Consider the following 25023-nt stretch of genomic DNA (forward strand, 5'->3'; position numbering starts at 1 on the left):
TACTTGTCCACGGGACTAAAACGGAGCAAAATCTACTTGTCCCTCATGACGATCCACTTGTCCTGGCCAATTTTTGCTTTTACACTCTAGTTTTTTCCTCCTCGCCCTATAATAGCCATAACTACCTACTATAATGATACCTTTTAACTGTTCCACAACATATGCTCCGAACCAAAAACAAAAAAAAATATTGGTGAAGTGAAATTGAAATAGTAAAAGATAATTTAGCAAATTTGATGATTTTCTTTTTACGCCATTTACCTTGTGGTTGTGCTAACATGTATACTTTAGGTCGTGCTGATTACAGCAATACGAGATTTGTATAGTTTCTGTTATGTTTTGCTAATGAAAAAAATATTGTGAACTTTTTGAATTTTTTTTAATTGCCATTTTTTGACCCCTGTAGCTTTTTTTTTTTCCTCCGCACACGGGGCTGTATGAGGGCTAATTATTTTTTGCCCCATAATCTAGTTTTTTGTATCGGTACCATTTTGGTATTGATCTGACTTTTTAATCGCTTTTAACTTTTTTTCCGGGATATTATACAAATTTTAATTCTGTGGTTTTTTTTATTTGTCATTTACCGTACCGGATACATAATGTTATATTTTAATGGTTTGTACAATTACGCACGCAGTGATACCAAATATGTTTATTTTTATTATGTATATATGTTTTTATATAGGAAAAGGGGGTGATTTAAACTTTGAATATGGAAGGGGTTAATGTGTGTCTTTTAAACTTTAAATAAAACATATATATATATATATTTTTTTTTTACACTTTATTAGTCCCTTAGGAGACTTTTAGGAGGAATCATTAGATTCCTCATACAGATCAAAAGAGTTCTATTGAATCTGTGTGCTCTGCAATTCATTGATAGAGCCTAGTCCAGCCAGGCTCTATCAATGACTGAGCCACGGGACAGCAGGGAATCAGAGGTAAGCCCACAGGCTACCTCTATAGTGGATCGTTCCCCCGCGATCGTGCTGCGGGGGGGGGGGGGGTGCGATTTTGGGGGACATGTCACATTTAGGAAGCCCCTATGGTGCCAGAACAGCATAAAAAACCCCACATGGCATACCATTTTGGAAACTACACCCCTCAAGGCACGTAACAAGGGGTCCAGTGAGCCTTAACACCCCACAGGTGTTTGACGACTTTTCGTTAAAGTCGGATGTGTAAATGAAAAAAAAAAAATTTCACTAAAGTGCAATTTTTTGCCCAAATTTGCCATTTTTACAAAGTGTAATGGGAGAAAATGCCCCCCAAAATTTGTAACCCCATCTCTTCTGAGTATGGAAACACCCCATATTAGGATGTAAAATGCTCTGTGGGCGCACTACAATGCTCAGATGAGAAGAAGTCACATTTGGCTTTTGGAAAGCAAATTTTGCTCAAATGGTTTTTGGGGGGCATGTCGCATTTAGGAAGCCCCTATTGTGCCAGCACAGCAAAAAAAAAAAAACACATGGAATGCTATTTTGGAAACTACATCCCTCAAGGAACGTAACAAGGGGTACAGGGAGCCTTAACACCTCACAGTTGTTTGATGACTTTTTGTTAAAGTTGGATGTGTAAATGAAGGAAAAAATTTTTTTCACAAAAATGCAGTTTTCCCCCCCAAAATTTTACACTTTTACAAGGGGTAATAGGAGAAAATTACCTCCAAGATTTGTAACCCCATTTCTTATGGAGGATGGAAATACCCCATGTGTGGACGTCAAGTGCTCTGCTTGTGCACTACAATGCTCAGAAGAGAAGGAGCGCCATTGAGCGTTTGGAAAGAGAATTTGTTTGGATTGGAAGTCAGGGGCTATGTGAATTTACAAAGCCCCCGTGGTGCCAGCACAGTGGACACCCCCCCCCCCCCCCCACACACACACACACACACATGTAACCCCATTTTGGAAACTACACCCCTCACAGAATTTTTTAAGGGGTGCAGTGAGCATTTACACCCCACTGGCGTTTTACAGATCTTTGGAACAGTGGGCTGAGCAAATGAAAGATTACATTTTTCATTTTCACGGGCCACTGTTCCAAAAATCTGTCAGACACCTGTGGGTTGTAAATGCTCACTGCACCTCTTATTACATTACGTGAGGGGTGTAGTTTCCAAAAAGGGGTCACATGTCGGGAAGGTCCATTGTTCTGGCACTATGGAGGCTTTGTAAACTCACGTGGCCTTCAATTCTGGACAAATTTTCTCTTCAAAAGCCCAATGGCGCTCCTTCTCTTCTGAGCATTGTAGTTTGCCCACAGAGCACTTAACATCCACATATGGGGTATGTTCTTACTCAGAAGAAATGGGATTCCAAATTTTGGGGGGCTTTCTTCCTATTTTTCCTTGTGAAAATGAAAACTTTAGGGTAACGCTAGCCTTTTAGTGAAAAAAATAATATTTTTCATTTTCCCATCCAACTTTACCAAAAATTCGTCAAACACCTGTGAGGTGTTAAGGCTCACTATATCCCTTGTTACATTCCGTGAGGGGTGTAGTTTCCAAAATGGGGTCACATGTGGGTATTTTTTTGCATTTATGTCAGAACCGCTGTAAAATCAGCCACCACTGTGCAAATCACCAATTTAGGCCTCAAATGTACATAGAGCGCTCTCACTCCTGAGCTTTGTTGTGCGTCCGCAGAACATTTTATGCCCACATATGGGGTATTTCCGTACTCAGGAGAAATTGCGTTACAAATTTTGGGGGTCTTTTTTTCCTTTTACCGCTTGTGAAAATAAAAAGTATGGGGCAACACCAAAATGTTAGTGTAATTTTTTTTTTTTTTTTTTACACTAACAGGCTGGTGTAGCCCCCAACTTTTCCTTTTCATAAGGGGTAAAAGAAGAAAAAGCACCCAAAAATTTGTAGTGCAATTTATCCTGAGTACGGAAATACCCCATATGTGTCCCTAAACTGTTTCCTTGAAATACGACAGGGCTCCGAAGTGAGAGAGCGCCATGCGCATTTGACAACTAAATTCGGGATTGCATAGGGGTGGACATAGGGGTATTCTACACCACTGGTTCCCAAACAGGGTGCCTCCAGCTGTTGCTAAACTCCCAGCATGCCTGGATAGTCAGTGGCTGTCCGGAAATGCTGGGAGTTGTTGTTTTGCAACAGCTGGAGACTCCGTATTGGAAACACTGCCGTACAATACTTTTTTCATTTTTATTGGGGGGGGGGGGGGGGACAGACAGTGTAAGGGGTGTATATATGTAGTGTTTTATCCTTTATTATGTGTTAGTGTAGTGTAGTGTTGTTAGGGTACATTCGCACTGGTGGGCGTTTATGGTGAGTTTCCTGCCAGGAGTTTGCGCTGCGGCGAAACATTTGCCGCAGCTCAAACTTCAAGCAGGAAACTTACTGTAAACCCGCCCGTGTGAATGTACCCTGTACATTCATATGGGGGGCAAAGCTCCAGCTGTTTCAAAACTACAACTCCCAGCATGTACGGATCGCCGAAGAACATGCTGGTAGATGTAGTTATGCAACAGCTGGAAGTACACAACTACAACTCCCAGCATGCCGAGACAGCTGTTTGGGCATGCGGGGATTTGCAGTTTTGCAACATCTGGAGGGCTAGAGTTTAGAGACCACTGCACAGTGATCTCCAAACTGTGGCCCTCTAGATCTTGCAAAACTACAACTCCTAGCATGCTCACACAGCAGTTTGCTGTCTGAGCATGCTGGGATTTGTAGTTTTGCAACATCTGGAGCGCTACAGTTTAGAGACCACTGTATAGTGGTCTCAAACTAGCCCTCCAGATGTTGCTAGGCAACTCACCGGCTCCCGTAGGACCCAGGGAGCCGCATTGTCGTCCTCTGCTGCCACCGATCCCCGCCACTGATCGTAACCTCCGCTGCAGTAAGTGGACTTACGGGCCGGTCCCCGTCAGTTTCCCCGTTCTGCTCTGCCTATTGAGGGTGGGCAGAACGGGGAAACCGAAAGTTAGCCCAAGCCCCCACCACCACCCCGCCCCCGATCTGTTATTGGTCATCGCTTATAGACGACCAATAGCAGGGAAAGGAGGGGTGGCACCCTTGCCACCTCACTCCTATCCTTTCAGCTGGATCGTTGGTGTCTTGGACAACCCCGATCCCCCTTATTTTCCGGGTCACCATAGACCCGTATGACCCGGAATTGCGCAAATCGCCGGTGTGAATTCACCGGCGATTGCCGACATGGGGGGGTCTGATGAGCCCCCTGGGCATTTGCGCGGGGTGACTGCTGATCGATATCAGCAGTCATCCCGGAAATTCCCACGGACGTACGCGAACGTCCTTAGTCCTTAACTACCAGGGAGCTTAGACGTACGCGTACGTCCATGGTCCTTAAGGGGTTAAACACTTGCAGTTCTTTTGCCTCAGCAGCCGTGGCTGCCGACTTCTCCCTTCCCCGCTCTCACATATGTGCCGGCTTCGGCTCCGGCCGCATTATGTGTCAATGCGACCGGAGCATAGTTTCTTCTTCCGTCGGCGGCGTGTTTACCCACTCCCTATCCCTTGTGCTCGCATATGTGATGGGGGTGAAGAGCGGGCACCATTATCACTGGCCATGTTATCTTTCCGCCGGGCGTTTGCGGACTTTAGCTCCGCCCACCCATGGCCGGCGGGGATCACGCCCCATGAGGTACAGGCGCACAAATTATTTCTTCCAATTAGCGCAGTGCGCGCGCAGAGGGGCTCTAGGACCAATTGTTGACACCTTAGTCTAATCCGGCCCCTCTCTTCTCATTGGTCCTGCTTGCCCCTGCCTCTCTCTCTCTTTCTCTCTCTCCAGCTGACTAAAGTTCTCCTCAGAGATGCTGGTGAGACGGTTTCATTTTTTACTATGTCCGGGCCCAGAACTGTTCCTCCCTCTAAGAAGTTAACTGGGACCCTGGTCACTTATTATACTTGCAAGGGCTGCAACACTAAAATGTCTGTTTCTACTCAGGATGCTCCCCCAGACCCAGTGGGCTCGCCAGCACCCCATAGGTTGGGTGTCCTCCCTCTCCCAGTCTATTTCCGACTTGGCACAGGTCTTCCGTTCTGTGTTGACTGCCTTGGAGTGGTCCTCCTTACACCGGCCCTCCAGGGAGACCCACACTCCACCTTACTATGCTGAACGCTCTCACAAACGTCATAGACATCCCCAGAGTCTTCTAACAGACGCAGGTGCTCCCCTCATCTGGGGCAAGTAACAGGTGGGGGCAATATAAAAATCACTCCTGAAAGCAGATAAAAATGAGAGACGTTCACTTAGTCTTTGCATTGTGTGTCTGTGTGTACCACACTAAGCATGGAAAACAGAAAGAGGAGAAGAGAACTGTCTGAGTACTTGAGAACCAAAATTGTGGAAAAATATCAGCAATCTCAAGGTTACAAGTCCTTCTCCAGAGATCTAGATTTGCCTTTGTCCACAGTGCGCAACATTATCAAGGAGTTTGCAACCCATGGCACTGTAGCTAATCTCCCTGGGCGTGGACGGAAGAGAAAAATTTATGGAAGGTGTCAGCGCAGGATAGTCCGGATGGTGGATAAGCAGCCCCAAACAAGTTCCAAAGATATTTATCACAAACTATCCGTCAACATTTAAATGAAATGAAATGCTATGGCAGGAGACCCAGGAGGACCCCACTACTGAGACAGAGACATAAAAAAGCAAAAGTACATTTTGCCAAAATGAACTTGAGTAAGCCAAAATCCTTCTGGGAAAATGTCTTGTGGACAGATGAAACCAAGAGAGAGCTTTTTGGTAAAGTACATCATGCTACTGTTTACCGAAAATGGAATGAGGCCTACACAGAAAAGAACACAGTACCTACAGTGAAATATGGTAGAGGTTCAATTATGTTTTGGGGTTGTTTTGCTGCCTTTGGCACTGGGTGCCTTGAATGTGTGCAAGTCATCATGAAATCTGAGGATTACCAACAGCTTTTGGGTCACACTGTACAGCGCAGTGTCAGAAAGCTGGGTTTGCATCCAAGATCTTTCGTCTTCCAGCAGGACAATGACCTCAAACATATGTCACAAAACACCCAGAAATGGATGGCAACAAAGTGCTGGAGAGTTATGAAGTGGCCAGCAATGAGTCCAGATCTAAATCCCATTGAACACCTGTGGTGAGATCTTAAAATTGCTGTTGGGAAAAGGCGCCCTTCCAATAAGAGAGACCTGGAGCATTTTGTAAAGAAAGAGTGGTCCAACATTACGGCTGAGAGGTGTAAGAAGCTTATTGATGGTTCTAAGAAGCATCTGATTTCAGTTATTTTTTCCAAATGGTGTGCAACCAAATATTAAGTTAAGGGTGCCAATAATTTTGTCCAGACCATTTTTGGAGTTTGGTGTGACATTATGTCCAATTTGCTTTTTTTTTCCTCCCTTTTTTGGTTTAATTCCAAGACACACAAAGGGAATAAACATGTGTATAGCAAAATGTGTTACTGCAATCCTTTTCTGTAAGAAATACTTCATTTTCTTGAAAAATTTCAGGGGTGACAACATTTACGGCCATGACTGTATGTCTCTTTGCACAATGGAGGTGGGAGTTGGTTTTCTGATCTTCCCTGCCTTCTTCCTCTGTGCTCTCATATGCCTGCCCATCTTTTGCATTTTCATGAATCTTCATTCTCGTGCCCCTATGATTTGAGATCCTGTGCTTATGTGAATACCCTGCTAGAATAACAGAGCGCTTATGCAGGCAAGGACTTTACATCACTAGAACATGAGGAGTGATGAGGAGGAAGCTGAATCTGTGCTCTGCTATTCTAGCACAGCGCTCATGTGGGCACAGGCTCTCACATCATGCGTCCTGTATGTAGGATCTGAAACACTACCATTACACAGGAATGAGATGAGACTGTATGTGCCCATAGACTACTACAGTGGTCCCTCAACATATGATATTAATTGGTTCCAGGAGAACCATCATATGTTGAAACCATCATATGTCGAGTACATATGTCTATGTAAAAATGGTAATTGGTTCTGGGGCCTCAGAACCATTGTATGTTGAATATATATCTCTATGGGAAACTGCTAATTGGTTCTGGGATGACCATTGTATGTGGAGTGTATGGGGAGTGTTTAACAAACCAGGGTGCCTCCAGCTGTTGCACAACTACAACTCCCAGCATGCATGTACAGCCATTGACTGTCTGGGCATGCTAGGAGTTATAGTTTTGCAACAGCTGGAGGCACACTGATAGGGAAACATTGATGTATGGGGTGTATAGTGTGTATCTGTATTGTATGTGATGTGTGACATCGCATACAGTACTGTACAGTTCTTTAAATACCTTCAGGGGGGACAGAATGTCCTCCATTACGATCCTGCCGACTACAGCTCTATAGGAAAGGAAGGGGAGGGCAGCCAGCAGCTCATTGGATGCCTGCAGCAAGATGCTGCAGGCTATTGGCTATGGCTGCACTGGGGGGGCGGGGCTTACACGGAGCTCACAGTGGAAGCCTGCGTGAGTTAGCAGGACAGCATGTGAGTAACAAGAGGCAGAACGGGGCACACAGGGACATTAAACAACTATCTGTCAGTTGCTGAAGTTGTCAGCGCTGTCAGATAGCTGTTTGTACGAGGGCCCCGACACACAGCAGCATCATATGTCGAGGCTGCCTTCAACATACTATGGGCTCTGAGAGGCCATCATATGTTGAAATGATCATATGTCGGGGCCATCATAAGTCGGGGGGTCACTGTATAACCAAATGTTTCCCTTTTGGCAATCGATTGGCTGATAAAAGTTTACCTTACCTGTAGTGAAAAATTTTATCAAGAAGCCTTTGTAAAACAAGTGTCCAAAAATGGATACCACAAAAAGGCCCAAATTTATCCATCTGCCTGAATCCAAAATAGTCTGATTTTGTCCATAACAACCAATCACAACTCCTCAGTCATTTTACCAGAGCTCTTAGATATGAAAACTGAGCTGTGATTGGTTGTTGTAGACAGAGCCAGACAGTTTTTGTTTTAGGCAGATTGATAAATCTGGGCCATGTGGTTTTTTATTTTTTTTATTTGAGTCAATAGTAGTATGTTACCATTAAGTCAAATTTTCTTTACATCTCACTGATTGTAATTAGAGATGAGCGAACTTACAGTAAATTCGATTCGTCACAAACTTCTCGGCTCGGCAGTTGATGACTTTTCCTGCATAAATTAGTTCAGCTTTCCGGTGCTCCGATGGGCTGGAAAAGGTGGATACAGTCCTAGGAGACTCTTTCCTAGGAATGTATCCACCTTTTCCAGCCCACGGGAGCACCTGAAGGCTGAACTAATTTACGCAGGATAAGTCATCAACTGCCGAGCCGAGAAGTTCGTGACGAATAGAATTTACTGTAAGTTCGCTCATCTCTAATTGTAATGTCCAAATGCACCATGGATCTCTATAAACATGAAACATTGACAGGTGCATTACACAGTCACATTCTATAGTGTGTATACAATTCTCAGATATTTAATGTTCATTTATGAACTACAGTCCAAAATGCGTCTTCTTTCTCATCTATACAGAGGAGTTCTAGAAGTGAGATTCTAGATAATGTCATCTCAGAATCCATTTCTTTTTAGCATACATTAAGAAAATACACAAAAAATTCGAGATAGCACCGTAAACGGTATTTTGGCAGTCAGCCAGCGGAAGATGTGCATGTTTTTGTTACATTATGAAAAATTAAGACCCTGTTATTCCACTGTGGAAATAAGCTGCTATATTTACAAATGTCGGCTCATAATAGTAAGAACTTTGGCTATGTTCAGATGCAAACACATTTATATGTGGATATTGCTGAAGATGTTAGTATGTATATCACCATTCACAGTGCATAAAGTCTGACACATTTCTGCAGGATGAACTAAAATCTGCACTTTTTTTCTCTACATATTACATATAAGGTTTCTTAAAACCTCAGTCAATTGCATTGTAGATTTTCAGAATTAAATCTGCACCATACGTCTGCCATGTGTAAATGTGGCCTATAGGGGGCATTATAGCAATTATGCCCAGGAAAGTCCATTAATTGCTGATAAGCAGGATGCAGATACCCGGTACCCTCTCCAATCAGCTGCTTGGCACCCCACACTATGCAGTGAAAAAGGCTGGAACCCCTGTGCTGTTTAATGTTTGCTGTACTAGAATGTACATTGTTTAGTAGCCTGCACAATATTCAATAGTTTTTTTGTTACATGGGGATATAGCTCAGCATGGTACCTTGAAAATTCTAACTGATAAACAGACTTCATAAAGCTGAATATGTAATGCAGAGGCTAAATAGTATTTTTCAAATACTTTATTTTTTATTGTCTGGATGTACCATGTTGTAGAAAACTCTTTTGTTTGACCATTAACTCTGTGGTTTAATGTTACTAAAGGCATAGCTTTTGATCATTAGACACTATATGTTATTATATGTGGCTGTTTTTTTTAAAATTCTAATTCTATTGTTATAACAGGTCTCCCCAGCGCTTACTATTAGATCTCCTGTGCTCTGAGCGAAGTTACGTGCAGTCTTTGCGACGCTCTCTGGAAGTTAGAGGGACGTGTCCGGCTGGCCTTGCCCTGAGAGGGAGCTTGGAGCAACTTCTTAATTTCCACACTCATTTCCTGAGAGACCTTCAGAATTGTGTGTCTCACCCCCTGACTGTCTCTTACTGCTTCCTGCAGCATGTGAGTCCAAGCCCTGTTGACCCTTATCTCTTTCTTTCTGGCATCTGCCCTGAATCACACAATTCATGTATGTTCATCTGATACATTCATGCTAGCATTTGCTTGTTCAGTGTGACATTATAACCTATACATTTACTAATATTGTGGCTAAAGGATCAAATGGGCTATTCGAATATGTATGTACAGCAATATAACAAATAACATAAACTACAGACATAAAAAAATCCTGTGAATAAAAAGTCCTGAAAATAAAGTCAAATCAAACCAAATGGTGAGTAGAATGTTCAAAGATGCCTAGTGAGAGAATATAGTGTGATCGTGCTAGGACAGTGCCACAAATAATCTCTGGAGCTCAGGAAGGTAATGGTTTGTATACGATCAGCCGTTTTCTGGTGGTGTCACAGACAGGCTACACAGGCATACAGTTTGCTAGAGGTTTCAAAACAACTACTGGCATCCAGATGAGGTTTCAGTCTAACTAGATGGATAAATTCAGAGGTTGGGAGCTGTATATCTCGCTGATGATAACATAAAAGGGAAGCACAGTCGGCCTCATGTCAATTGCAGTTATTTTAGGTGTTTGCCAGATTTTACCTAATGGACTGTGAGGCCGTAAGGCTCCCTACATCTGAATTTATCCATTTAGTTGGACTGCAACCTCATCTGATGTCAGCAGTTGGTTCGAAACCTCTAGCGAACTTTATGCCAGTGTAGAAAGTCTGCGACTCCACCAGGCTGAGTGGTGCAGTTAACATCACAGCATAGCCAGTCTGCGACACCACCATCTGATGGGGAAAAAGAAGTGAGCCATATCCATTTATATCTATTTCTATACATATACTTACCAGTAAGATGATGTCTCTAATTTGTTATACCTGATGTGGCATTTACTAATATATTTTTTAGGCAGATCAGTTTCGTTTATACTCGGTGTATGTGAAAAACAGACAGAAGGTGGAGCTGTTCCTTCCATCCCCCAGTGGGAGTTTAAAGGTGAGTGTTGAGGAAATTTTAGATGAAGGATAAGGTGGAGATTTATGAAAACTGTCTATGCTCAAATCAAATACAGAAACAGCACAGGTTTAATTTTTGAAAAGTAAATTGCAAGACCAATGCTGAGCTGTATTACTTGCTTTGGGCAACAAAAACAGTTTTGCTTTTAGACACGTAACCTCTTGAGGACATAGGGCAAATCTGTACGCCCCTGTCCCGCCCAATTCCATTGAATACCATTGAACAGTGTATGCAATCTGAAGATTGCATGTAGTAGTCTCTTATGGGGACTATAAAATTGTGTGAAAAAAGAGTTAATAAAAGTGATTTAAACCCTTCCCTAATAAAAGTTTGAATCAACCCCATTTTCTCATTTAAAAAATAATTTGTAAACATATGTCACCGCATGCCTTATTGTCCGAACTATAAAAATGTAAATTTACTTTCACCGTACGGTCAATGGCGTATACGTAAAAAAAAAAAAAAAAATACCAAAGTCCAGAATTGCAAATTTTTTGTCACTTTGTATACCCTAAATTTTTTTTAAAAGTGATCAAAAAGTCCCATCAAAACAAAAATGGTACAGATAAAAACTACAGATCATCAGAAAAATGAGCCTTAACACATTCCTGTATACGGAAAAATAAAAAAGTTATAGGGGGTCAGAAGAGGACATTTTTAAACATGCTAATTTTCGTATAAAAATTAATTTTTTTTATAGTTAGACAAAATCAAACCTATATAAGTTGGGTATCATTTTAATAGTATGGACCTATAGAATAAGTATAAGGTCATTTTTACCAAAAAGTACACTGCGTGAAATTGAAAGCCCCCAAAAGTTACAAAATGGTGTTTTTTTTTTCTTTTTTCAATTTTGCCACAAATAACTTATTTTTGATTTTGCCATAGATTTGGGGTGAAATGATTGATGTCATTACAAAGTAAAATTGGTGGTGCAAAAAACAAGCCGTCATGGGTCTGTAGGTGGAAAATTGAAAGCGTTATGATTTTTAGAAGGTGAGGAGGAAAAAAACGAAAGTGCAAAAATGAAAACTCAAGGGGTTAAAGCGTACCTGTCATATCCCACAAAAAAAAGTTATGTTACTTAGTACCTAATCCTGATCATGTACATATATATATTTTTATGAATCTTGCATCTATTTTTCTCACAAATACTTTCTCTGTTGCTCACTTGATTTGTCATTCTGTGCTTTGGAGTCGGCGTGTCCTCACTCTGCATGACTCATCTGAATCCCTGAGTCTCTTCATCCAATCACTGCAGGCTGCTCAGTAACCCCTTCCCTCTCCCTTTTCATGCTTTTGTCTGAAAGGACAGGAGTGAGCACAGAGGAGTGCTAGCCCCACCCTCACTTACTGGACTTTGTAGGTGTTTTTTTTTATAAGCCATGATTTCTATAAAAAGGAAATGATTCATTTAAAAGATTTTGAATCTTACAGTGCCCATTTAAATCTGAGTCTCCACTTAGCCCTTTAAATGATGCAGGGTTGTTTTGGTGTTAACCCCTTAAGGACCCGGGCTTTTTCCGTTTTTTCATTTTCAATTTTTCCTCCTTAACTTTAAAAAATCATAACTCTTTAAAATTTTTACCTAAAATTCTATATGATGGCTTATTTTTTGCATCACTAATTCTACTTTGTAATGATATTAGTCATTTTACCCAAAAATCTACAGTGAAACGGGGAAAAAAATCAATGTGCGACAAAATTGATGAAAAAACACTATTTTGTAAGTTTTGGGGGCTTCCGTTTTTACGCAGTACATTTTTCGTCAAAAATGACACCTTATCTTTATTCTGTAGGTCCATACGGTTAAAATGATACCCTACTTGTATAGGTTTGATTTTGTATTACTTCAGAAAAAAATCATGAATACATTTTTGTTCTGATCAGACTTTTTGATCACTTTTTATTAACTTTTTTGTGGTATAAAAAACTTTGGAATTTTTTTGCTCGTACGCCATTGAACGTGTGGTTTAAAAAGCGGTATATTTTTATAATTCTGACATTTCCGCACACGGCGATACCACATATGTTTATTTTTATTTACACTGTGTTTTTTTTATTCTTGGAAATGCCGGGTGATTCAAACTTTTATTAGGGGAAGGGATAATTGAAAGGGTTAATGATTTTTTTACACTTTTCTTATGCAATATTATAACTCCTATAGGGGGCTATAACATTGCATTAACTGATCTTTTATACTGATTGATTCATCTCCATAGGAATGGATCAAGCAGTGTTTTAGGTGATTAAATGCTCAAGCCTGGATCTCAGGCTTGAAGCATTCATTCGGCGATCGGACAGCGCAGGTGAAGGTAAGAAGACCTCCTCCTGTGCTACAGCTGTTCGGGATGCCGCGATTATACCGCGGCAATCCCGAACAGCTCCCTGAGCTAGCCGGCACTTTTACTTTCGTTTTTAGCTGTGCGGCTCAGCTTTGAGTGCGCGGCTAAAGGGTTAATAGCGGGCGGCCCACCGTGTGACCCCGCGTTATATCGCAGGACTGGGACCCAGGATGTACCCATACGTCCTGGGTCCTTAAGAGGTTAAGGACACAGCCCATTTGGGCCTTAAGGACTCAGACAATTTTATTTTTAAGTTTTTGTTTTTTCCTCCTCGCCTTCAAAAAATCGTAACTCTCTTATATTTTCATCCACAGACTAGTATGAGGGCTTGTTTTTTGCGGACCAGTTGTCCGTTGTAATGCCATTACTCACTTTACCATAAAATGTATGGCACAACCAAAAAAATACTATTTGTGTGGGGAAATTAAAAAGAAAACCGCAATTTTGCAAATTTTGGAAGGTTTCGTTTTCACGTCCTACAATTTACGGTAAAAATGACATGTGTTCTTTATTCTTTGGGTCAATACGATTAAAATGATACCCATGATAACATACTTTTCTATTACTGTTGCACTTAAAAAAAATCACAAACTGTTTAACCAAATTAGTACATTTAAAATCCCCCTATTTTGAAGACCTATAACTTTTTTCATTTTTCCATATAAGCGGCGATATGAGGGCTAATTTTTTGCACCGTGATTTGTACTTTTTATTGATACCATATCAGCTTATATAAAACCTTTTTATACTTTTTTCATTCATTTTATTTGGAATAAAATGTTATAAAAAAGCAGCTATTTTGGACTTTTTTTTTTTTTTACGTTCAGGCCGTTCACCGCATGGTATCATTAACATTTTATTGTAATAGTTGGGATATTTACGCACCTGGCGATACCAAATATGTGTATAATATATATTTTTTTACACTTTTTGGGGGTGAAATAGGGAAAATGGGACAATTTGTGTTTTTATTGGGGGGGGGGGTTCACATTTTGTTTACTTTTACTTTTTTTTACTTTTATTTTTACACTTTAATAGTCCCAATAGGGGACTATTTATAGCAATCATTCAATTTCTAATACTGTTAAGTGCTATGCATAGGACATGGAACTAATCAGTATTGTCGGTCATCTTCTGCTCTGGTCTGCTCGATCGCAGACCAGAGCAGAAGACCCGTGGAAGGCAGTGTAGGCAGGTGAGGGGACCTCCGGCTGCCATGCTGGATGATCGGATCACCGTGGCAGCACTGCAGGCGATCTGATCATCCATTCAAAGTACTGCGATGCTGCAGATGCCGTGATCTGTATTGATCACGGAATCTGAGGGGTTAATGGCGGACATCCGCACGATCGTGGATGTCCGCCATTTCGGGCGGGTCCCTGGCTGCTATCAGAACTGCCGCGCATGACGCGAGTATTGCTCCGATGCTCGCGGTTATGCATAGGACGTAAATGTACGTCTTGGAGCGTTAAGTACCAGCTCACCAGGATGTAGATTTACGTCCTGCGTCGTTAAGTGGTTAATGACAAGGCCAATTTTAAGTTTTGAAATTTTTTTTTCTTCTTTTTAAAATCTATAACTCTCCAGTTTTCCACCTACAAGGCCATATGTGGCTTATTTTATGCAGGACAAGTTGTACTTTGTACTGACATCATTCCTTTGACCACAAAATGTACGACAAGGCAAAATTAAATTCTAAAAGGCAATTTTGCTACTTTTTTTGTCTACGCACAACTTTTTGTAAGAAACTTTGCATGTTTAAAATTGTCCTTTGTTTTTACATATCACAGGGCTGTATGGGCACACCATAATCGGGAGGGTGGGAGCTAAGTGGGGACCACATTGTGAAGAGGTATTAGGGGAAAAAGAGAGGGGAAGGCACCTGAAGGGTCAACAGAGGGTAAGAACGAAGGGACAGCACCTGAAGGGTTAATGGGGAGAAAGGACCCATTGAAGGGTTACTGAAGGGTTAACCTAGGAGCCTCGCTGCAGGGGAAAAGGAGCAGTTCACAGACTTAAAGGGGTACTCCGCCCCTAGACATCTTATCCCCTATCCAAAGGATAAGAGATAAGATGTCAGATCGCCGGGGTCCCGCTGCTGGGGACCCTCTGAATCGCCGCTGGGGTACCCCGCTATCATTACTGCACAGAGCGAGTTCGCTCTGTGCGTAATGACGGGCAATACAGGGGCCGGAGTATCGTTACATCATGGCTCCGCCCCTCATGACGTCACGGCCCGCCCCCTCAATACAAGTCTATGGGAGGGGGCGTGGCGGTCGTCACGTCCCCTGCCATAGACTTGCATTAAGAGGATGAGCTGTGATGTCACGAGGGGCGGAGCCATGATGTCACTCTGCTCCGTCCCCTGCTCCGTCATTATGCACAGAGCGAACATGCTCAGTGCAGTAATTATAGCGGGGTGCCGCAGCGGCGATCCAGGGGGTCCCCAGCATCGGGACCCCTGCAAACTGACATCTTATCCCCTATCCTTTGGATAGGGGATAAGATGTCTAGGGGCGGAGTACCCCTTTAAGTGATGGCCATCCTCCTGCACCAGGAAGATCTGTCGGCTTCTGGCTGGACCGGTTGTGCTCCCACTAAGTCAGGACTGGAGGCTTTTTGTCACAGGAGAGGCGGAGGACAAGGAGGCGGTGCTGGCTTCTGGACAGCACTCCAAGCTCCGCAGATGTTGCAGGCCAGCAGCATCTTCAAAAAGGCATCAGAGGGTAAGGGGAGATGGAGGGTTGCATGACTGGGGCAGACTGAGGGGCTTAAAGGCAGGGAAAATAGTAATAATATTGTGTTACTAGGTCGCCCCTAACAACCAATTAATCGATGATTGATGTTGTTTTTAATCGATAATATTGAACAATCGTTGCAGCCCTGTTATCAGTGCTCCATCGCTACAGGCTGCTGTGGCTGCCTGTAGTACTGGATAACGAATCAGACAGCATGGAAGAGTGTAAGTGGCCTCCAGCTGTCATCCCAGCGGTGATCCCGATCAACTCCCTCAAACCCACCCCACCAGGAATTTTACCCTTTAGATCCCGGGATCAAATTTGATCCCAGGATCGAAAGGGTTAATGGCAGGCATCGGCACGATCGACGCTGCCCTGCATTAGAGGCGAGTCCTGGCTTCTCTTTCTCTTCCCAGCTATTTCTCGACATTTTTAAGCTGTGATTGGTTACTATAGGCAAATAGGACTTGCTGCCTCAAAATTTTGATGAATCTGTGCCAAAGCTTTTTACATATGATTTGAATGCTATGTTGGATGCCTGGGCATATTTAAAAACAAAAAAAAAACTTCCGCCAGAGTACCCCTTTTAAGGGTTTGGTTAATTTAATATGGTATGGTCTCAACATACCCAAGAAGTGATTACTTCAGTAAATCCCTTCCACCATGCTATCTCCCCACCCACTGCAATATAGGCCACGCTTCCTGGAGAACATGTGACTCATGACATTGGCATCGGTCACATAGTAAAATAAAACTACTTCCTCTACTGTATTTCCAGGTGTGAGCCCTGTGTATGAAAACAGGACGAAGTGGTGCACAGAGGTAATGTTACAGAGTATTATAACTTCATCATGGGCTCAATGACTGAAAAAATTCTGGAATACACCTTAAAATATGACCCATAAGAACATGCCCTAGGTGTCATAAGGCAACTTTTATGATGCAAATTTGTTGTCCACAAAATCTTCATGTCACTTTTATATATTTTTTCTGTCAGGGCAAAAAGAGAGACCAGAAGGAAGAGGAAGAGTCAAGGGGAGTTTTGCAGAGACCATTGGAGCAATTGGACCAGTATCAGCGCTTTCTTGGAGACATGATACAAGAGTGTGACCATGATGCTGAGCAAGAACGACAGTCTCTAAATGCTGCACGAGAACTTGTTGGCTCGCTGGTACTTCATGGAAAAAATTTGCTTGCTGCTGAAGCCATTCGTGGATTTGAGGTAAAAGCCTAGGAGATCTGATGAGTTGATCAATACAAAACAAGGGTACTTTTCTATTTTGCACAAAAACCTTACTGAAAAAGACACCTGCTCTTCAAGGTCAATGCTAGGTTATAGCTTATGCAGTGGTAGTTTTAGTCAAGTATTGACTTTTTCACTGACAACCTATTGGTGCTACATAACAATTTTTCTCTACCGGCTCCATTGTGGGACACAGACCTTGGGTATATGCTGCTGTCACTAGGAGGCTTGACACTATAGTAAGAAAAGTCGGCCCCTCCCAGCAGGGTATACCCGCCTACAGGCACATGAGCTAATCAGTTTTAGATTAGTGTCTGTAGGAGGCAGACGCTGGTCTGGGGTTCCCCAGACCTGGTCAAACATTTTTTATTTTCAAGATAAGGGATGTTTAGATTTTTCTCTCCCTTTTCTTGTTTTCAGGTGGGGACTCAAGAATGTAGCGTTCGCTGTTTCCCGATTTGCGATGAAAGGGCACAGACATCGTGGATGTACTGTCATCCCCTTCTTGCCAATGGTCAGTGCTTGGGGTTGTACCTCACGGGTCCGGGTCCCCCTACCTCCCTGCTCGTCTCACTGTTACAGCCTGGCATGATGCAGGTGACAAAAGCTGACTGAAGACTTTATTAGGTAAGTTCTTCTGACTAAGGTGAGTATTTTCCCCCCTTTTCTTTCAGGTTTTAGGGACTTTCATCCTCTGGAGACCCCCTACTTTGAGCCCACTCCTCTTCATTGTTACTAGGCAACCCCTCCAACCCTTGGGGATATGGGGAAGGCTTTTCCTATTGTTAGTGGTGTAGGACTGTGCCCTTCCTTCCCCCCCCCCCCCCCCCCCCCTTCTCCCTCGGCACCTGTCTGTACAGGCGCCGGCACCTACGGAACGCAGAGTTTACTTTCATTATTTGGCAGCCGCGCGCTGCCGATAGCTCCCTTCCTGTACTCACAGGCAAGCGCCGGCACTTCGCTCCGGCCACATCGCTCCGGCCACATCGCTTGTTCAATGCGTCCGGAACAAAGTTCTTACTTCATCCTGTAGGCAGTGCTGCCGGCTGCGTGCTGCCGGCGGTGCTTCTCCACGCTCCATTCCCTTATGCATTCGCAGACGCCATTATAACTCGGACAGTTATCATCTTTTGGCCGCAGGCTCTTGCCGGGTATTAGCCCTGCCCACTCACGACCGGCGGGGATCGCGCCCTATAAAGTGCGGGCACGCGATCCAGGTGTTTTTTCTCTGCCAATTAGTGCTGTGTGCGCGCAGAGGTATTCTCAGGGCCAGTAAGAGGTGCCCTAGTCTCATCCGGCCCCTCTCTTCTCATTGGTCCTGCATTCCTCCCCTCATGTCTCTCTCCTCAGCTGCAGACCGGAGTTCTCCTCACAGCCGCTGCCTTTGCTGGGGACTCAGACGCTGGGTGAGAACTGTTTCACTTTTGCTATGTCCGAGCCCAGAACTGTCCCTCCCTCTAGACCAAGCATGTCAAACTCAAAGGCTAACATGGACCAAAAAACAAGGTTTAAGATTATGTGGGCCGCATAAAAAAATAAAATAAAAAGCCCTCCTTGCACAACACGCCATGTCCCCTTTGCACAACAACCCAGGCCCCCCTGCACAACATCTCAGGCCCCCCTGCACAAGACCCCCATGCCCACCCTACACAAGACCCCATGCCCCCTTCACAAGACCCCATGCCCCTTTTGTACAACACTCCATGCCCCCTTTGCACAAGACCCCATGCCCACCTTTGCACAAGACCCTATGCCCCCCTGCACAAGACCCTGCCCGCTGCACAAGACTACTGCACCTAATGTGGGGGAATTATACTGCACCTAATGTGGGGGAACTGTACTGCACATAGTTCCCCCACATTAGGTGCAGTATAGTTCCCCTCATTAGGTGCAGTATAGCTCCCCCACATTAGGTGCAGTACAGTTCCCCCACATTAGGTTGGCAGTACAGTTACCCCACATTAGGTTGGCAGTATAGTTCCCCCACATTAGGATGGCAGTATAGTTCCCCCACATTAGGTTGGCAGTATAGTTCACCCTCATTAGGTTGGCAGTATAGTTGCCCCCACATTAGGTGCAGTATAGTTCCCCAAATTAGGAGCAGTACAGTTCCTCCACAGACATACAGCATTCAGCCTTATACAGTGTATGGCTGGAGGCTGTATGGCTGTTTACTGCCCCACTTCAGTGTTCCGACCACCACTCCTCCGATCCGGGGTCACGATCTACTGCTATGGCCCATGGGCCATAGCAGTTGGTCCCGGGACCGGAGGATCGGTGGTCGGAGAACCGAAGATGACGTGCTCGTGAGTGGTGACTTACCATGCTCTTGCGTCCTCCTCACTGCTCTGCTCCTATGGGCGCATGCACGGGACGTCAGTGACGTCCCTGCGTGCGCTACCTCCCGGTGGCCCCTGCATTTTTAACGTTAACGCGGGGCCGCAGAGAGGTAACCGGGGCATCCTTGTATCCTGAAAAGATTTTTCGGGACACAGGGATGCCGGGCCGTAAATATATTCATTGTGGGCCGCATGTTTGACACCCATGCTCTAGACAGCTAACTGGGGCCCTGGTCACCTATTATACTTGCAAGGGCTGCAATTCCAAAATGTCTGGTTCTGCTGAACCTAATTGTTCCACCTGCACCACTGCACTCCCCGACCCTCCTGGTATTTCTACTCAGGATCCCCCTCCAGAACCTGGGGGGCATGGGGTCTCTGCAATCCCTCCGGAATGGGTGTCTTACCTCTCCCAGTCCCAGGGGGGCATGGGGTCTCTGCTATCCCTCCCGAATGGGTGTCTTACCTCTCCCAGTCTATTTCCGATTTGGCTCAGGTCTCCCGTTCCATGGTGACTGCCTTGGAGAGGTCCTCCCATCGCCGACCCTCTAGAGCAGTGTTTCCCAAACGCGGTCCTCAAGCACCCCCAACAGGTCATGTTTTCTGGATTTCACAGGTGATATAATTATGGTCAGTGAATCAGGCATCACCACAGTTATATCACCTGTGAAAGACTAAGGAAATCCAGAAAACATGACCTGTTGGGGGTGCTTGAGGACCGCGTTTAAGAAACACTGCTCTAGAGAGTCCCGCTCTCCCTCCTCCTATGCTAAGCGCTCTCACAAGCGTTCAAGGGGTAGTTCCTCTGACTCATCTCCGGAGTCTGCTAGCAGACATAGGCGCTCCCCTCATAGGTATCGCCCCTCGACTCCAGCATCCCGTAAGCATCCCTCTTCTAAGGGACGCTCCCCTGGTCGCCGCTCTGGCTCTCCAGATCAACGCACTAGGTCAGTTTCACCCTCATCCAAGGCTGCCTCCACCCGTTCCCACTCTCCTGGAGAACTGGAAGATGAGGCTTCTGGTTCTGCCTCTGACTCAGAGGACCAAACGGATACGGCCGGACCTGGTGGACAACTTGGTCTCGGTCATAAGGGACACATTTCATCTGGAGGACCCAGGAACTTCGGCCGTAGCTCCAGAAGTTTCCTTTCACAGTTTCCGACCTGCACCTAAAGTTTTCAGCCCTCATGCTGAATTTGAAGCCTTGCTGGAGTCTGCCTGGAAGCATCCTGACAAGCGGTTTCAAGAAACTAAGAAGGTTCAAGCGCAATTTCCCTTGCTCGGTGGACCTTATTGCTCGGTGGAACTCTCCTCCAACAGTAGACCCACCAGGTCTTCCGCCTATCAAAAGCAACTACTCTGCCATTGGCCGATGCAGCTTCCTTCAAAGATCCGGCGGACAAGAGGGTAGAGACTCTACCAAAATTCGCCTTTGAAGCAGCAGGCTCTTCCTTTCTTCCTGTGTTTGCTTCTGCCTGGGTATCAAAAGCCCTTTCAGTCTGTGCTTCTCAACTCCGCCAGGGTATTCTTTCCAGATCCCCCGCGGAGGAATTGGCTGACTTAGTCTCCAGCCCTAGAGAGTTGGAGAGCTATCTGTGTTCTGCTTCCATGTAGTCGGCCTGTTGTGCGGCTTTTGCCACAGGTAACCTGGTGGCTTTTCGTCGTTCTATGCCCCTTCTAAGAAATCTCTGACGGAGTTTTCTTTTACCGGTTCTCGACTGTTTGGTAAGCTCCTGGATGAGATAATCTCAGAGTCGACGGGTGGTAAAAGTTCCTTGTTACCTCAAAATAGGGCTCGCAGTACTACTTCCCGTCGAAAGTCGACCTCCTTTCGATCCTTTCGGGCGTTTGGTTCCAGTAGAGCATCCAAACAGGCGCCCTCGCAGGAAAAGGCTACCTCCTTCCAGACCCGTCCCTCCTGGAAATCGCATAACCGTTACGGTCGTTTCACTGCCAAAGCGGGTACCCGCAAACCTACCTCTGCCTGAAGGGACGCCCCCACCCGCGGATTTTTCCTGGGTGGGAGGTCGTCCGGGACGTTTGGCCTGCACACGTTCAGGACTTCTGGGTCAGGGAGGTGGTATCCAACGGATACCGGATCGAGTTTGCCTCCCTTCCAAGGGATCGCTTCCCGGGCACAACCCGATCCCCCCCCCCCCCGATCCCCATCTCTGGCAAGGGCCTTTCGGGGCGTGCTCCAGTCCCTTCTCATTCAGGGAGTATTTTTCCCAGTTCCTCCCAAGGAACGTTTTTTGGGTTTTTATTCCAACCTCTTCATGGTCCCCAAGAAAGGTGGTTGTGTTCGCCCAATCCTGGTTGGTTGAAGCGCCTCAACCAACATCTTCTCCTCTGCCATTTTCGCATGGAGTCTCTCCATTCGGTCGTGATGTCCATGGATCAAGGAGAATTTCTTACCTTAGTGAATATCCGGGATGTCTACCTCCACATTCCAATCTTTCCAGGACATCAGCGGTATCTCCACTTTGCTGTTCCAGAAGGCCATTTCAGTTTGTGGCCCTTCCCCTCGGTCTAGCCACTGCTCCGAGGGTCTTCACCAAGGTCCTGGCGCCTGTCTCAGTGATTCCGTACCTGGACGACCTCCTGATCAAGGCACCAACCAGGACCCAAAATCTGGAAAGTCTCCGTCTCACCCTTCAGGCCTTGTCCCGTTTCGGCTGGTTGGTCAATCAGGACAAGTCCAACCTATCTCCCACCCAGTCTCTAATTTTCCTGGGACTTCAATTCGACATGGCTTCTGCCCGGATTCGGCTCCCCCTGCTTTTACAAGGGTGCTCCTTTCTGCCCCTCCGTTGGCAAATAGTCAAGACGGACGCCAGTCTTTCGCTTTGGGGATGTGTTTTCAGGGACCGAACAGTCCAATGCCTTTGGTTTCCCCGAGAAGCCCTTCTCCCCATCAACATTTTAGATCTGAGGGCAATCTATCTTTGCCTGTGCCATTGGGAGATTCTTCTTCGGGACTGTCCTGTTCGTGTCTAGTCGGACAACTCCACTGCTGTGGCATATATCAATCGCCAGGGCGGCACTCACAGCTCAGCAGCAAAGGCCGAGGTGTCCAGGATTCTTCTCTGGGCAGAACTCAGAGTGCCAGCCATCTCAGCAATTCACATCCCGTGGGTGCACAACTGAAAAGCGGACTTTCTTAGCCAATCCTCAGCTGACCCAGGCGAGTGGTCTCTTCATCCGGAGGTGTTTGAAGAGATTTGCAACCTCTGGGGCACTCCAGACGTGGACTTATTCGCGTCCCGCCACAACCAGAAGGTTCCTCACTTTGTGGCTGAGTCCCGTAATCCCTGGCTCTGGCCGTGGATGCCCTGGTGATTCCTTGGTCGGACTTTGCCCTACCCTATCTTTTCCCTCCTCTTCCTCTCCTTCCCAGGATCCTGAGGAAGCTCAAGTAGAGGGCGTTCCCACCGTTCTTGTGGCTCCAGACTGGCCCAGCTGCGCCTCCCTCTTCGTCCAGACCTTCTCTCCCCAATTTAATATTGCTGCATTTGTCGGCGTGGCGTTTGAGACCGCGGTTCTTAGGGCTCGAAGGTTTCTCTCCCCAAGTGATTTGCACTATGATCAGGGTGCGCAAGCCCCCTTCTACGAATATTTACCACCGTACTTGGCGGTCTTATTTTCTCTGGTGTGAATCTCACTGTTTTTCTCCAGTTAGGTTCTCTCTCCCTCTACTTCTTTCCTTTTTGCAGTCGGGGCTAGAACAACAGTTAGCTCTCAGTTCTCTTAAGGGTCAGGTTTCGGCCCTTTACACTCTCTTTCAACGTCCTCTAGCGTCCGATCCCCATATCCGGACTTTTCTTCAGGGAGTGGCCCACGCGGCCTCTCCTTACAGGTCCCCTACACCACCTTGGGACTTGAACTTAGTTCTTGGTGCCCTGCAGGGTACTCCCTTCAAACCTCTCAGGGACATTCCTCTTTGTCTCCTTTCCTGGAAAGTGGCGTTCCTTATTGCAATTACCTGTCAGGGCATCCTGGGCTCTCCGCAACATGGCTTCGGCCTTGTAGGTTTGTAAAGCGGCCACGTGGTCGTCTTTGCACACCTTTACGAAATTCTACCAGGTTCATACCTTTGCATCCGCTGATGCTAGTCTGGGCTGTAAGTTGTTGCAGGCGGCGGTGTTCCAGCCTTCCACCTGACTGGGTTTCTTTTACCCACCCTAGGGACTGCTTTGGTACATTCCAAGGTCTGTGTCCCCCAATGGAGCCGATAGAGAAAAGGAGATTTTTATGCTTACTGTAAAATCTCTTTCTCTGAGGATACATTGGGGGACACAGCACCCACCCCTTTTTTCTTCTGGTGTTCCTGGTTTGATTACCTCTCCGAGGGTGTGTTCAGTTAATTTTTGTTCTGTGGTTTCCTCGCACAGTTCGTGTTTTTTTTCTACCTACTGCTCTGGGACTAAAACTGATTAACTCAGGTGCCTGTAGTAGAGTATACCCTGCTGGGAGGGGCAGACTTTTCTTGTTACCATAGTGTCAAGCCTCCTAGTGACAGCAGCATATGCCCAACGTCTGTGTCCCCCAGTGGATCCTCCGAGAAAGAGATTTTACGGTAAGCATAAAAATCTCCTTAATTCCACACAATGGGAGTCATATGTCAAACTTTGTGTAAAGGATCACTGAAGTAATTTCCCATAGCAAACAATCAGATTGCTTTTTTATTTTTAAAAAGCCATCTAAAAAATTAAAGCTAAAAAAAAATTATTGGTCGCTATGGGTAATTGCTCAACTGTTACTTTGATCGGGAGGGTATTGAAAAAAAAAAAACTATACTTACCTAGCGCAGGTCCCCTGCAGCTACCATTCGACTTCTTCTGGTCTCCCAAACTCCTTTCTTCTTCCTGTTTCCAAGACGAGTGCTTGCAGCAGCAGCTACCGGCTCAGCCATTATCTTGCCAAAGTGTTGACCCATCCTTGTCAGTTATTGTCCAGCAGTCCTATAGACAATGAATCCTGGCGTCACGACAAACCAGGGGTTAATAACACCTTGCCCCACAGGGTTAATACCACCAGACCCTGCTGCACCGTTGCAACACCCCAGCTCACCACAGTATTTATAAGGTTTCCCTACATTTTGCACTTCTCCCCTACAATTTTACGGTAAGCATAAAAATCTCCTTAATTCCACACAATGGGAGTCATATGTCAAACTTTGTGTAAAGGATCACTGAAGTAATTTCCCATAGCAAACAATCAGATTGCTTTTTTATTTTTAAAAAGCCATCTAAAAAATTAAAGCTAAAAAAAAATTATTGGTCGCTATGGGTAATTGCTCAACTGTTACTTTGATCGGGAGGGTATTGAAAAAAAAAAAACTATACTTACCTAGCGCAGGTCCCCTGCAGCTACCATTCGACTTCTTCTGGTCTCCCAAACTCCTTTCTTCTTCCTGTTTCCAAGACGAGTGCTTGCAGCAGCAGCTACCGGCTCAGCCATTATCTTGCCAAAGTGTTGACCCATCCTTGTCAGTTATTGTCCAGCAGTCCTATAGACAATGAATAGAGAGTAGGGTCCCTATTCTCCAGATCATGGAAGGTCCCAGAGGTCATTGGCTGAGCCAATAGGTCCTGCTCCAAGAGCTTATCTTGGAAGCAGCATGTAGAGTGAAGGTCAGGGGACCCGAAAAAAGGAGGTGAATGGGTACTAGTTGGGAA

General features: G+C 45.2%; 1 protein-coding gene across 3 annotated transcripts in view; it reads left to right on the forward strand.

Annotated features, from left to right (window-relative positions):
• ARHGEF40 (Rho guanine nucleotide exchange factor 40) overlaps positions 1-25023 on the forward strand; it is a 236045-nt gene that overhangs the window by 145553 nt on the left and 65469 nt on the right. For all 3 annotated transcript variants that reach the window (XM_056528603.1, XM_056528602.1, XM_056528604.1), the window contains exons 14-16: positions 9453-9666; positions 10573-10659; positions 16761-16985. In XM_056528603.1, the coding sequence (XP_056384578.1) occupies positions 9453-9666; positions 10573-10659; positions 16761-16985 (526 nt within the window). The remainder of the gene's footprint in view (positions 1-9452; positions 9667-10572; positions 10660-16760; positions 16986-25023) is intronic.

This window comes from Hyla sarda, chromosome 1, assembly GCF_029499605.1.
Source record: "Hyla sarda isolate aHylSar1 chromosome 1, aHylSar1.hap1, whole genome shotgun sequence".
NCBI classification, from domain to species: Eukaryota; Metazoa; Chordata; class Amphibia; order Anura; family Hylidae; genus Hyla; species Hyla sarda.